General features: G+C 32.4%; 1 protein-coding gene across 1 annotated transcript in view; it reads left to right on the forward strand.

Moving 5' to 3' along the window:
• The window catches only part of LOC127737790 (uncharacterized), a 31,196-nt gene extending 23,973 nt beyond the window's left edge, over positions 1–7,223 (forward strand). The window contains exons 2-3 of the mRNA XM_052248710.1: positions 3,651–3,728; positions 6,225–7,223. Coding sequence (XP_052104670.1) covers positions 3,679–3,728; positions 6,225–6,891 — 717 coding nt within the window. The 5' untranslated portion in view covers positions 3,651–3,678 and the 3' untranslated portion in view covers positions 6,892–7,223. The remainder of the gene's footprint in view (positions 1–3,650; positions 3,729–6,224) is intronic.
• Positions 7,224–14,822: the final 7,599 nt, after the last annotated feature.

The raw sequence follows: 14,822 nt of genomic DNA on the forward strand, positions 1-14,822 counted from the left end.
ATGTTCAGAAAGCCAAGGAGCTGATCAATGAAAAGGTTATCATGCGCAAATAATGTTACATATGTTGGAAATTAAAATCAAGTTTACTTTAGGACAGACACACCTTGAGTCTTGTGGTATATATCAGATTGTCTGCAAGTTGTAAACGATATAACAATAGTTCATTCAAATATAGTATAGAAATTAAAACAAATTAATATATCTTTCATGTATTTACATACCGAACGTGTTTTAACTTTTAAGATTACAGAAAACAAGAGAAAATCTTCTGATATCTCAAGCAAATTATCTGTGATCAGAATTGCTTGATTGACATTCTTAACTAAGCTATATTTTATTCACGTTCTCTGGTTTTCATCAGTAACTACTTGTGGTAGAACTGTCGTCCTTGGGTTGAAAAGTTGCTTATAAAGACGACAGATATTCAATCGTATTATATATTAATTACGTTTTGTATCCATGGTCAATTGAATAAGAATGAAATAATTGTTCGAAATTTTATGGCCGTCACCAGGAGTCGGTGGATCGTTATTATATTACTGTAGATTCCTATATGTTTAACTGTTCGCTTGTATTGAATTTGAATTTTTACTTTTATAGTTTGAGACTTAAATTTCAATACAACATGCACTATCATGTTGCGGGGTGAGTTATACTCGCAAAATTCACTCTAATAATAATATCTATAACTGTAGACTGACTTTTCAGTGTCTGATGAATGAAATCCGAAGTAAAACATAATACATTGTATATAAAAGTCAATGAATCGTGAAATGTAAGTCAGAACTGACTAGCGCTAACGAGGTAATGAACAGATTATGACGTTATAAACCGGTAATGATATGGATATCGTGTAACGTCTTGAACTGAACACGATATTTGTCTCCCAGATTGGTTGAGTTGCGCTTTTAAAAAATCTGTATTTGTGATCTGGCAAAATATCGCATATGTCCAAGTGAACGTACACGGGAAAATAGGCAAATCAACTTTAAATAAAAGTTTTTAAAAAAATCATATAACTATGTCTATAAATTTATAGAAAAAAAACTTTAAAATCAGAATAAGTCAGATACCTGATCTATAAAATGTACACAGCTAAGGAAAAATGCTTTCATCTATTAATCTAACTATAAAATTTAGGTAAAATTTACATTTTCATCAACTATATCAATTTTGACATGCTTTATATGACGTCACAGTGACATCAATAATGGTATTGATGCCCTAATGTACTAAAGTGACCTATTTCATTATGTTCATAAATCAAACAATTGACATAATTTGGAAAGGGGTTAAAAGAATATGGATATTTTAATTTCTCCAGGCAAAATAACAGTTATAATCATAATTACACTTTTCCTAAACAGACCAGTGTTAACACCAAATCAAAATGAGACCAACAGACGGTACAACTTTATAAATAGAAAAAAGTAAAATAACAAAAATACCGAACTCCGAACCTGGTTGTATAGCTAGCTAAACTTCTCACATGTATGGCAGTAATATATAATTCCATTATATTGACAACAAAGTGTGAACAAAACAAACAGACATAATAGGTAAAAATGTCAAAAATTGGGATACAGTAGTCAACAATGTGTTATTATCTTAATCACTATAAAAACAAGAGAGTGAATAATTAACTTTAGATTTTAAAAAAAAACTGTTTTTCTCAAATGCTTCAGGGTCTTTTATTTAAATGGGGTCAGAAATACACAGCTCTCTATAATCATAATGAATATATAGTGAATTGCTCGTTTTTTTCTGAAATATTAGAAAATGTTTTTCTTTTCTACAACGCTTAAGAGTCTTGATTAACCAAATGATAAATAACGGATTTGAATGTGTGTTTTATGTTTAATGGACTTGCTTCATGTGAAGAAAAAAAGAATCACAGTTTCACTATGCCATTGATGCTTTCAAACTAATGGCATGCTAGGTTAGAAAAAGAAAAACTGTTACCATCTTGATTAAACACAACACTTTTGTTAGATTAAAATTGTACTGTAAATAAGAGAATGACTTAAGACTATATTTAATCTCAATAATTTGTTGAATTTCATCGCCATCCTTTATTTGATATTATCGGAGACTTGTATTCTCTGAAAGATAAGTGACTTAAGAATTTGTTGATTTCCAGATAAATATAGTTTAAGTAAAAGTTTCATGCGTTCAGTCATATTAACCTTCTTCGATTAATATGAAATAAATTTTAAGTAAAAATTTTATTCCGATTGTCCAGTCTTTAAAAATGTATTTGAAAAATTCAACTTTCCCGAGACTATGAACATCTGGCATGTTGTAATAGCTTTTTGCTTTATATCCAAGATTGTTTTTATGTCATGCCTAAGCTTCTTACATACTGTTTAAACTAAGCTTCATACATGTTCCATTGTACCAAAGCTATGGCTATGTTGCTGTATAATTGTCAAACCGTAGCTTTGTATTTTTTCTTTCAATTATACCTTAGTATAAAAATAAGAAGATGTGGTATGATTGCCAACGAGACAACTTTCCACCAGAGACTAAATGACACAGTCCAGCTTTTGTTTCCACTTAAGTTTTACCTGACCTTAGAATTTTCCTTTTCTTGTTATACCTAGACTTTGTATATTTTACTTTCTGTAATTCTTTATTTGTCTCTTCCTAATCGTTTTACATTATTTGAACATCGGTAAATTACTATCGCTTTAATACATTAAATTTGTATTTCTAATTTTAATTTTACTTTAGCATATATAAAAATAAGAAGATGTGGTATGATTGCCAATGAGACAACTCTCCACAAGAGACCAAATGACACAGAAATTAACAACTATAGGTCACCGTACGGCCTTCAACAATGAGCAAAGCCCATACCGCATAGTCAGCTATAAAAGGCCCCGAAATGACAAATGTACAACAATTCAAACAAATTTTTTACTTCCTCTTATATCTCAGAATTGTATTTTGACTTTCCGTTTACACATAAGCTATGTATTTAACCTACCTTTTTTCTATTCTTTTATTACTGTGTTCCCCCCAAAAAGAGTTTTTTGTATCATATATATATCCTCTAATTTTGTATTATTTTACTTTTGGTAAAATCTCAGCTTTGCATTTTCAATTTCTGTTTCACATCAACTTTGCATTTTTTTAAAAATTTAATTATACCTTAATTTTCAGTTATTACTTAAGATTTTTTTCTCTTTATGCTGTCACCCTAACTTTTAAATTCTAACCTGTTTTATCTAAGGGGACAACCATCTGATATTCAGGTTGGAAGGGTGAAAGGGGTGCAGAAGGAATTTTTTCTGGTCAAATTTCACTTTTTCATCTTTTTCAAATCACGTTTATTTATTCCCCCAGACTATTTAATGGTCGTCTATGGAATATTAAATGTCATACTTAAGCTAACCTTTCTATCTAACCAAGTCAACATGTCGTGCGTTGAGCTTTCAAGGAGATGGCTTAACTTTTTCATTTTAAATTCGTATGCTAGTAGCTTCCTTTTGAGCAGAAGTCTACTTTCAAGAATATCCTTCGGAATGTTGATTATTTTCTCATGTGTCATACATCACCTTGTCTGTTTGTCTCATGTACTTTGATCAATGGATAAACCATTAACTTTGCATGGTAAATTAAACTAGATAGTATGGTTTATATTTCAGGTAAAAAGGTGCTGGTATAGAAATACAGATGTCACAGATTGACTACATACAAATGGGTTACATTTCATTTCTTGTTTTGTAAGTAACCGTTTTTATTCTTTTTTTCAAATAATTACAGAACATGTATTACTTGTAAAATCAAACTTGAATATGAAGCACAAATAAAAGAGTTACTTGCAGATAAAAAATGTAAATGAAAGATATAAAGGCCAATTGCTGCTGGATTAATTTCACATAAGATAAAAATAAGGAAATGGGGTATGATTGCCAATGAGTCAACTTTCAACCAGAGTTAAAATGATGTGAATGTAAGTAATCAAAGGTTTCCTTACGGCCTTCAACAATGAGCAAAACTCATATCGTATAGTCAGCTATAAAAGGTCCCGACATAACAAAATGTTAAAATATTCAAAAGAGAAAACTAACAAAACAATTTACGAAAAACAAATATGACAGACATGAACCAACGACAACCACTGAACTACAGGCTCCTGCCTTAAGACCTGCACATAAAGAATGTTGCGGGTTTAACCATGTTTGTGACTGCTCAAATGGCTGAACTCAATAGACCGGTACGAAGGACCATTTTCAGTTTTAGACGGACGTTTTAAGGTGTCTTTACAAAAAACATGTAAATTATAAAATTGTAAAACAAATTGTCTATAACATGCAGCAATATGTAGCGCTGAATACATTTTCATTTTTAGGAAATGTGTAAAACTTTAAACAATGTATTAAGTGCACTTTAAGAGACTCTCGAATTCCACCAGGTTTTAACAACTTTCTTAGGTGACCTTGTGAACGAAACAAATACAACGAATAGTGCCCTTCCCTCTTTACTATTCGAAATACTAATTCCTACCTTGCATTTGAACATAATTCACGAATTAAGTATATAGCTGAAGTAACTACTTGGTCTTTTTAGCTAATCATATTACAAGTATATACTTGTGATTAAAAAGTATTACACGCTGCATAAAAATAATTTAGGTATAAGGGTTACTATGAAAAAAATGCCAAGGTGCCAATAATAAAATAGTATAAAAAAACAACACCGTAGCTAAAAGAAAAATATACGAAAAGACAAACAACAGCCAAAAAACACAAGACGGATAATTGAAAATTAAAGGGACAAAAATGTTGCTATGGAAGGATAACCAGTTCCTGCCTAACCAGTAGCACACGTCGTGTTATTCATGTCGTAAAACTAATCGAGGATACTTTATGGCAAGCCGTTCTCGTCAAAACTATGTGTAAACCATTTTTTCGAAAAAATTACACACTGAGAATTAAAAAAATCAGAATTTAAGAACCTAAAATAACACACTGAGAAATCGAAATTATTTTAAAATTACACACTGAGATTTTAAAATTACACACTGAGATTTAAAAAAATGAAAAACACGAACTGAGAATTTAAAATTACACACTGAGATTTTAAAAAAGACACACTGAGATGAAATAAATTGAAAAACACACACTGAGAATTGTTAAATACACAATGAGATTTTAAGAAATACACACTGAGATTAATATGCAAATTACTAATGAATATTCATGAGATGAATAATTCAACAGATTAATATCTTGGTCTCCCGAACTCTTGTCGTTATAATGAAATACGGTTCCTATACAACCAACATTCGTAATAAATTTCAAGACTTAACAACTTTTTTTGTTAACTCATATTTATAAGTTTGTTGACTATAATTCAGATTATTACTTACAGTATATCGGGATTTTTTGCTTAAAACTGTTTAAGCATGACCCCTTTTCAAAAGTCTTTCAACTGTTACCCTGATTTCGCAAGGTAATCTTTTATATTTTTGTTACGTTTATATGCTATAATAGGCACTTGGGAAAAAAATAAACTGCATTGATTGTATTATTGCAGATCGTTCCAATGTGTTCTTATAATTTTAATAAAATTTTTCACCATTTGGTTATATTTTGTAATGAGAGTAAGTGGTTTTTTTTTCTTGTTCTATTGGTCTTTAATAACGTAGTTTTTCTATACGTTGTATTTTTATTGTTTTTTATAAATCATTTAGCGCCAAATTGAAGGACTAACGAGTTCTGTCCCCCTAGTTGTTTTAAGCTTGTAATAGATTCGGATTAAGTATGCTAATTAGATATGTGCGCATAAAAAGTGCGCACAAATCTCAGTGTATAGTTTCAAATTCTCAGTGTGTGTTTTTCAGTTTATTTCATCTCAGTGTGTCTTTTTGAAATCTCATTGTGTAATTTTCAATTCTCAGTGTGTAATTTTCAATTCTCAGTGTGTGTTTTTCATTTTTTGTAATCTCAGTGCGTTCTTATGAAATCTCAGTGTGTACTTTTTAATTCTCGGTGTGGGTTTTTAGGTTTTTTAATCTCAGTGTGTTTTTTTTAATTCTCAGTGTGTAAATTTTTCGAAAAATTGTTTAAACATAGTTTTGACGAGAACGGCTTGCCACAATACTTCGCATCCATTCATCGTCAATTTTATCTTAACAAAATTCATCTCAGAAGTTATCAGTAACAATGACAAATGTTGAATTAACTTAGATAATACAAGGTTCTTATTCTTTTCAGATGTCTAGTACTTACTGCTTCCACAGAATCAAACAACGATGTTGGAGACAACAGTGAATTTATGGACCAAGATATCGGTGACATAGATACCGGTGACATAGATAAACGTTTATTTGAAAGACTAGCAAGCGGACTTGTGGGAAAACGGCCATTTGATAGATTAGCTAGTGGACTTGTTGGGAAAAGACCATTTGATAGATTAGCAAGCGGTCTTGTAGGAAAACGTGAATTCGATCGCTTAGCCAGTGGTTTAGTTGGAAAACGCCCATTTGATAGACTAGCAAGTGGTTTAGTTGGTAAAAGGCCATTCGACCGTTTAGCAAGTGGTTTAGTTGGAAAACGTCCATTTGATCGATTAGCAAGTGGTTTGGTTGGTAAAAGGCCATTCGATCGTTTAGCAAGTGGTTTAGTTGGAAAACGTCCATTTGATCGATTAGCAAGTGGTTTAGTTGGTAAAAGAGCGTTCGATCGTTTAGCAAGTGGTTTAGTCGGCAAACGTCCATTTGATCGACTAGCAAGTGGTTTAGTTGGCAAAAGACCATTTGATCGTTTAGCTAGCGGACTTGTCGGCAAAAGACCATTCGACAGATTAGCCAGCGGTTTAGTAGGAAAACGATACATGGACCCATTAGCTTCTTCACTTGTTGGCAAGCGAGACAGTCAGTGAAAATACGATTAAAGTAACTACTAGTCAGTTACTTGTTAAGTTAGTTCAATATATCAAATAAAAGTCTTACAACGTTTAATACTTGGAAATAAAATTGAATTTGGTTTCTTAATGTAATATTGAACGACCTTTTCGAAAAACAAAGTTTACATATTTTGTCTAAAACAAATACTTTGGAAGAGAAAAACTGTCAAGTTTATTGATTTTTGTAAGGACACGAGGATGGATTTATGTATGTTTCTTTTGAAAAAATAGAATGTTTGTTCACCTTAGAAGAATTACAATAAATATGCAAAAATGTTAAAATTTTAATAAACATAAAATAAAATTTAAACAAAAAAGTCTTTGTTCTTATATCTTACTAATTGAGTGAGATACAGAACGTTGTAACTACACTTCTTCTATATAAGTATTAAAATCTTTTTATTTCTTAATTGCAATCAAATGGAAACAGTATTTTCGTTTAAAATCTATACAAAAATAAAATTTTGTATTTTAGAGTGATTGCTCAGCTATAACAGAACAGTTACTATGCTTAGAATATTGCATGGCATTTACGTAATCCGTTAAAAACCCGAAAGTAAAACTCGCGGCTTGGTGACCTTTAGTCTGGAAGAGTATGATTTATTTATTAATTGAAATTGGGAATTGAACTAGCACTTAGGACGGTACTTTGTGTCTTTTTCTGATTTTTACAGTGTGTTCTTACGTTGTTTTGATATACAATATCCCAGAATAGGGAAGGATTGAGCGCTCATGAAAATGTTTAACTTTGCCACATTTCTTATTTTCATATCACAAGTTTTCTGTTATCCAGTGGTTGTTCTTTTTTTAAGTATAAATCAGTTGTTTTTCTCTTTTAAATGCCTCACAATTATCATAAAGTTTTTTTATAGCTTACTATACGATATGGATTTGCTCATTTGTGAAGGTCCTACTGTGACCTCTAATTGTTCACATCTTTGTCTTTTGGTTTATGGTTCGTTTTCTAATTGGCAATTATACCAAATCTTCTTATTCATAAATAACTGGTATTCATGTCACATTATAACTGCTAACCTAAACCTATTTGACAATGAAAACATATGTAAAATATAAAGCTCAAGGCTCTTATAATAATGTGTGCCTTAATGCACAATTCAAAATATTGATTGATATTGTAGAACACTTTTCTAGAATTGAGAAAGTAGGAACTTTAAAACCTCTTAGAGTAAATTACTTCGTTATAGTCGCAGGTCAAGTCGTGATTGCGTTCTTGGAGTTTCAATGAGCATAAAAGCATTAGAAATTTCGAAGACGTCACATGAACTTAAAATGTGTTCTATTTCGTTGGTGTTGATAATTTTTCAAAGTACTTATCACCTTACAATATAACGTATAACACTGACTGTTTTTAATTTGTAAAGCAATAAAACTATTAAAAGCCCAATATATGAGTCCCCTCACGGGGGTGTCCAAGTAATCACATAATCACATTTTTTTTGCCAATATAATCACATAATCATTAATTATTTTTTAAAACAAGATAATCAAATAATCAAAAATACAGTCCTAGATTATCAAATAATCAAATAATCATGAAATATTTGGTCTGGTAATCAAATAATCACTATAAAAACGGCCAAGTAATCACATAATCAAAAACCCCATGAGGAGGCTCATATATGCACCAAAGACGATATAGAAAATATAAAATTGTTGTTTATTTCTATTACAATTGTCAATAAAGACAAAAAATGGACACCTTAAATTCCATTTATCTTTGTTGTATTCCAAAATTACAAAAGTCTCCTTACAAACAACGTTTAGGTGCAGAAAATCAGCCAGTGTTCCTTAAAGTGTCTTTCTAAAGTCTTAATTCCTTAACATTAACTGTAAATAAACGTTTAACAAGAGTGAACACGCTGAAATATCTCGGCTGCTTCACTGACCATAATTAACTTTAAGTTGAAAGTCCTAAAGGTTTTCCTACCAGTATCACATAAATTTAACATTATCAATGATCCATGACAATGAGGTCAAGGTTAGATAAATCCTACAAGACAGACATCTACACCTTATAAACATTCCACACACCAAATATAGTTGATCTACTGGTTATAGTATAAAAAACCAGCCTAACCCATGAAAACTTGACATTGACCAATAAACCATGAAAATGAAGTTAATGTCGTTTGACACATGCCAGACAGACATGTACACATTCCAATCATTCCTTGCACCATATAGTGTGCCTATTGTTTATAGACTTAACCAGGAAGACTTAACATTAACCAATCCACCATGAAACTGAGGTCAGCAGACAGTGAACCCTACCAGACAGACGTGTACACCTTACAATCATTCCATACAAATATATAGTTGACCGATCTCTTATAGTACATGAGAATAGGACAAAACTACGGAAACTTAACATTGACCAATTAACTATGAAAATGAGGTCAAGGACATATGATACCCATAAGACAGACATGTACACCTTACAATCATTGCATTCACCAAATAAGGTTGACGTATTGCGTATTGTATTTGAAAAACAGCTTTCAAATATCACATTAACCAATAAAACGTGAAAATGAGATCAAGGTATTATGAAACCTGTCAGACAGAATCCACATGTAGTTGCCGTACTGCTTATAGTATCTGAGAAACGGACCTAAATCACGTAATTTTAACCTTGATCACTGGTCCATGAAATGAGGTCGAGGTCAAGTGAACCCTGCCTGAAGAACATGTAGACGTTGCAAGGAAATAACATACCAAATATAGTTATCCTGTCACTCATAAGTGAGAAATTGACATAACGAAAAATTAAAACTAATTATTGTTCTAAGCAGTCGTTGAAACATGAAAATGAGATCGAGGGCAATAAACATTTGACCAACAGAAACTTCGTAACATAAGGGACCTGAATACAAGGTATGAAGCTTCCAGGTCTTATGAAATATAAAGCTTTATACACATAATTTACGCCGCCGCCTAATTGTAATGCCTATCTCTCGCCTTCTGCGACTATCGTCACATGCGAGACAAAAAGTATTATATGCTTCCATCAGTTGTAAAAGGTATAGGTATCTTATTAGACAAATTAAATATTTCAGCAAAAACAATGGGAGATCTTTAAACTCTTTAATTGTTACAATGAGAATATTTCAATGCTATTGACTTTATAATGCACAGTTTATATTATGTTTGTGGTGTCCTGGTGTGCTGTCGTGGATTAATGGGACGTTTCCGTTGTGGTTTACATGTTGTAATGTACTTTTATATTATTTATTTATGTGTTTCTCTGTCGTGAGTGTTCTTGTGTTTATTTGTACTGTATTCTGTCACGTAATGTTGCCATTTCAGCGTTACTTTTAACATTGCCATATAAGCGGGAGGTTTGGCTAGTCATAAAACCAGGTTCAACCCACCATTTTTTCTTAAAATGTCCTGTACCAAGTCAGGAATATGGCAGTTGTTATCAAATAGTCTATTATTTATCTATTGTTGGCGTTTGTTTTTGTTGCAGTTCAGTGTTTCTGTTGTTCCGTTGCTTTCCTCTTATAGTTGATGTGTTTCCCTCGGTTTTGGTTTGTGACCCGAATTTGTTTTCGCTTAATCGATTTATGACTATTGAACAGCGATATACTACTGTTGCCTTTATGTAGAACACATCGGTGAAGTCGAAAAGGTTCAAATTCCATCTTTTCAATACAAACAGATAGATAGTTTGATATCTGTCATATGTGTTATTCGTTTATCAAAAATGCCAAATAAAGTACGAATTTGAAGAGCATTGAGGACCAAAAATTCCGAAAGATGTTGCGGCCAAAATGCATGTAAGATTACCTATTCCTTGGGTAGGAAATTGAAAATGTAAACAATACAAAAGTTTCAAAATCAACAGACCATGATAGAGGGCACAGGGGTCAGTGAATCTCCATGATATTAGAAGTGGCAATACTAATACAGCTTCATTCTAAATATTTTACACTTACCATTACGTTCCCCTTTAACATACTTCATCATAAACTTTAACATGTAAAAAAAATTTCAAAATCAGTGGACCATTACAGAGGAACAAGTTCAAATAATCTCCATATAAATGAGATGTTATACTGATAATACTGTCTGCCACATGCATAGTGGTTTCCCTAAAACTGACATAATCTCAAGCTTCAACAAATTGTTGACGCCGCCGACAAGACTAGTGATTTTTCGTCTCAGGCGAGATAAAAATCAATATAATTATTTTAATTGAACAACTGGAAATACTTCGACAGAAGTATAAACGCCACTAAGACATAAGTACTTTTCATAACGTCATTTTGATTAACTTAAATTGTTTGAAAGACGATTGTTTTGTTTTGTGCAGGAATATTTTTGACATGCACCTTTCTTTCCTTTTTGACCTCATATCAATATTTGTTGTTAAAGTCTTTAAGAAGGTCAGAATCTCAAAATGGCAAGTAGTTTTAATGGAAATAATCCTATTGATGAAGTAGTAAAAAGAACCATAGAATTATTGAATTCTAAGTTGTTTCACAGAATTTCAAGGTGACTGGTTTGACAGAATTAATTTAATCTGTAACCCACTTCTTTGAAGACACATGCCATTAAAGATAGCAGGGTAGAAAATTTAAAAGAAATGTTTTTATCTTGTACTGATTCCAAGACATAACTGAACTTTATATATGTATATATATATATACACAGTGCAGGTGGAGCTGCTACGATGTCACAGAAGCAAGGGTTCGAATCCCGCTGAGGAAAGGACAAAAATTTGCGAACGCAAATTTAAAGATCTAACATTGTAGTGCTAAATTTGAGACGAATTATATATATATATATATATATAAGAAATTTGTTTTGCATGCACACGTATAAAAATTGCGGTTTTTATCCAACGCAATCATAGGTTTGAACGTTGTTTTCAATTTAGACTTGTATATATATATAAGTACGTCTAAAGAAGTGACAACTCTAGGACAGATCCATCCATTGGATCACCAGTGAAGGTAATACACGGCTGAAAACACATATTATATTCATAATTACTCTAAATATCAGCACAACAATGTTAAATCTGCAAATTTGCGGAAGCAAATTTTTGTTTTTCCTTCGCCGGGATTCGAACTCATGCTATTTGGATATCGAGACAACACCGCCTGCACTGTGTCCAGCGCTCTAGACCACTCGGCCACCTAGAACGAACTTAAAATTCAGCTTTTGGCGGCCTAGTGATACCTTTCCTCGTCAGTAGAATCTAGAATTGTAACACAGTACATGATATACTGTAACCAACTTATTTTCGCGGATACTTTATTTCGCGTGTAACCCTCCCCAGTCGACTTCGCGTCGATTTATTTTCGCGATTTTCTAATTTTCGTCATCTATGTACATAACGGAGGACATGCATTTTATGCATTCGCGACGATTTATATTCGCGTTATTTTCCTGCTCGCGAAATTCGCGAAAATTAGTTGGTTTACAGTATTAGGCATGAAGATAAAATTGATTGCAGATTAGCTAAGTTATCTGTACTAAAGGATCGTATGATGCAGTCACAGAAACAATTATTTTGATAAGTACGTCTAAACAAGTGACAACTCTAGGACAGATCTGTATATATATTATGGTGTTAGCCTTGTATAACCACGAGTTATCTGATGGAGAGTTTCATAACGTTGTCACATGTTTAGACGTAAGTACATATGTGTGTATTGTTATAAACATAAGGCGACCATTATAGTTTTGGATGTATTTTTTTATCAGACATTTGGAGTTTCTGATGGAACCAATTATGCTCCTCTTCTAGCTGAATTAATATTGTACCAGTATTCGTAAGAAGAAACCTTATATGCGGTATCTCAAGAAAAATGAACAGAATCTTACAATTTTTTTTAGTTCTGTTATGAAAAGAATGTCTTCTCGACGAACAATTCAAAGTTTTGCGACTGAAGATACCAGAAAAGTTGCCTGATCTGTAAATTTACCGATGTGTCCTGTTCCCTATCGTTACATTTTATATAGGGTTTGAATTTGAATGGTGCCTGATGCATACAAATCAGCAGACGTTTACCCTGTCCATGCACCCAGTCTTGTATCTTTTGGAATTGCATGCGATTTCCGCAGTCTGTGACTTGATTTGTATATTTGATAATAAACTTACATGATTGGAACATCCGTAAATTTCTGTTGCCTCTTATTGATTGCATTTACCGAATTAGACTTATCACCGGGTTTGTACTAACATGAGTAACATGACGGGTGCCACATATGGAGCAGGATCTGCTTACCCTTCCGGAGCACCTGCGATCACCCCAAGTTTTCAGTGTTCTTCAGCCTTTAGTTTTCTGTGTTTTGTGTTCTATTGTTTGTCTCTTTTTCTTTTTTAGCCATGGCGTTGTCAGTTTATTTTCGACTTATGAGTTTGAATGTCCCTTTGGTATCTTTCGCCTCTCTTTTATCTTCAACTCCAAAATCTTCAATCACATTCTCGACAGTTTTGCACTGATATCAAAACTTCAGATTTTTCTACCCTTTCCATTACTATTCCTCGTGCTCAATTGGAAGATCGACTGCAATGTCTCATTAAACAGAGCTTTTTCTACAAATATGGGAATCATAGATACTAATTCCTCGTTTTAGGTCATGAAAAATCTTATTTTGTGAAGAACCACAACAATACACCGAAGTTAGTATTATCAAAATGCTGGACTTTATGATCGATTACCTATTTGAGTTAGGTGTAATGATATTTCAACATCCAGTTGCTATTCCAACGGGTTCTGCTTGTGCCTTCCTACTGGCCTACTTGTTTTTGTGCTCATATGAAGCAGAATTTTATACAGAACCTGTTCAACGACATTAGAAGATGTTGTAAGGTTCTTTAAGCTTTCAGATATATTTATGAATTCCTGTCACTCAATAATCAACATTGCAGTGGGTGTTTGCATCTCATTTATCCCAGTGAACTTGTGATTAAGGATACTGCCGATGCTAAAGGGTCTGATTCATATTTTTTTTATCTTATCTTTTCTTCGATATTGATACATATGGACGACTTCAAACTAGAATAATGTATATTGCACATACAGCTAGGTCTGCTTTAATTCTCAACTTTAATTGACAATTAGAGTCGGTTTGGAACTAAACTACGACAAAATAGATGTTTTCAATTTTCCACTGTGAACTTTGTACTTCTTTATACGAAACATTCCATTAGCACCTACATATGGATAATACAATTTATCTTCCTGTTGATTTGATATCCCAGAGCTTGTATTTACTTCTATGATTTCCTTGATAACCTGTTGCCTTCTGATCAAGAGACGACACAAGAAAACTGTTTAAATATTGTATTCCAATGGGTTATTGTTTGATATCTAACATGCGGGAGCAACGATAGATTTTTCAAAAATAGCATATCAAATTAATGCGTATTCATTTGATAATAACCTTTACGTGGTGCAATAAAGTATGAATAACTAAGGCTACAATAACTTAGTAGGGTGTTACATTCACACAAACCAATGTTTATTAAAATGTCGGTCATGTTTTTTGGTTAACAATTCTCTAAATAAGAATTCGCATGCACTGTCCTAATGGAAAAACTTAGTAAAGTGTTACATTCACACAAAACAATGTTTATCAAAATGTCGGTGATGTTATTTGGTTAAAAATTCACTAAATAAGAATTTGCATGCAATGTCCTAAAGGGGAAAAAAGAAGATACAAAAAAAAAGACAACCAAAACCCATAAGCGGCACATGTTAATTTTCGTTACAAACATCCCCTGATAGAAATTTACAATAGATATTCTGGTTTCATTGCAGTTTTACAATCGACAAAAGTCGATACAAAAATGTAGTATAAAAGTAATGCTACGCCATGTCAGTTTGGGAAGTGGTTCAAACTTTCAAGCGCCATACAGTAGATTATTT

This window comes from Mytilus californianus, unplaced genomic scaffold (genome assembly GCF_021869535.1).
Source record: "Mytilus californianus isolate M0D057914Y unplaced genomic scaffold, xbMytCali1.0.p SCAF_4, whole genome shotgun sequence".
In the NCBI taxonomy this organism is placed as follows: domain Eukaryota; kingdom Metazoa; phylum Mollusca; class Bivalvia; order Mytilida; family Mytilidae; genus Mytilus; species Mytilus californianus.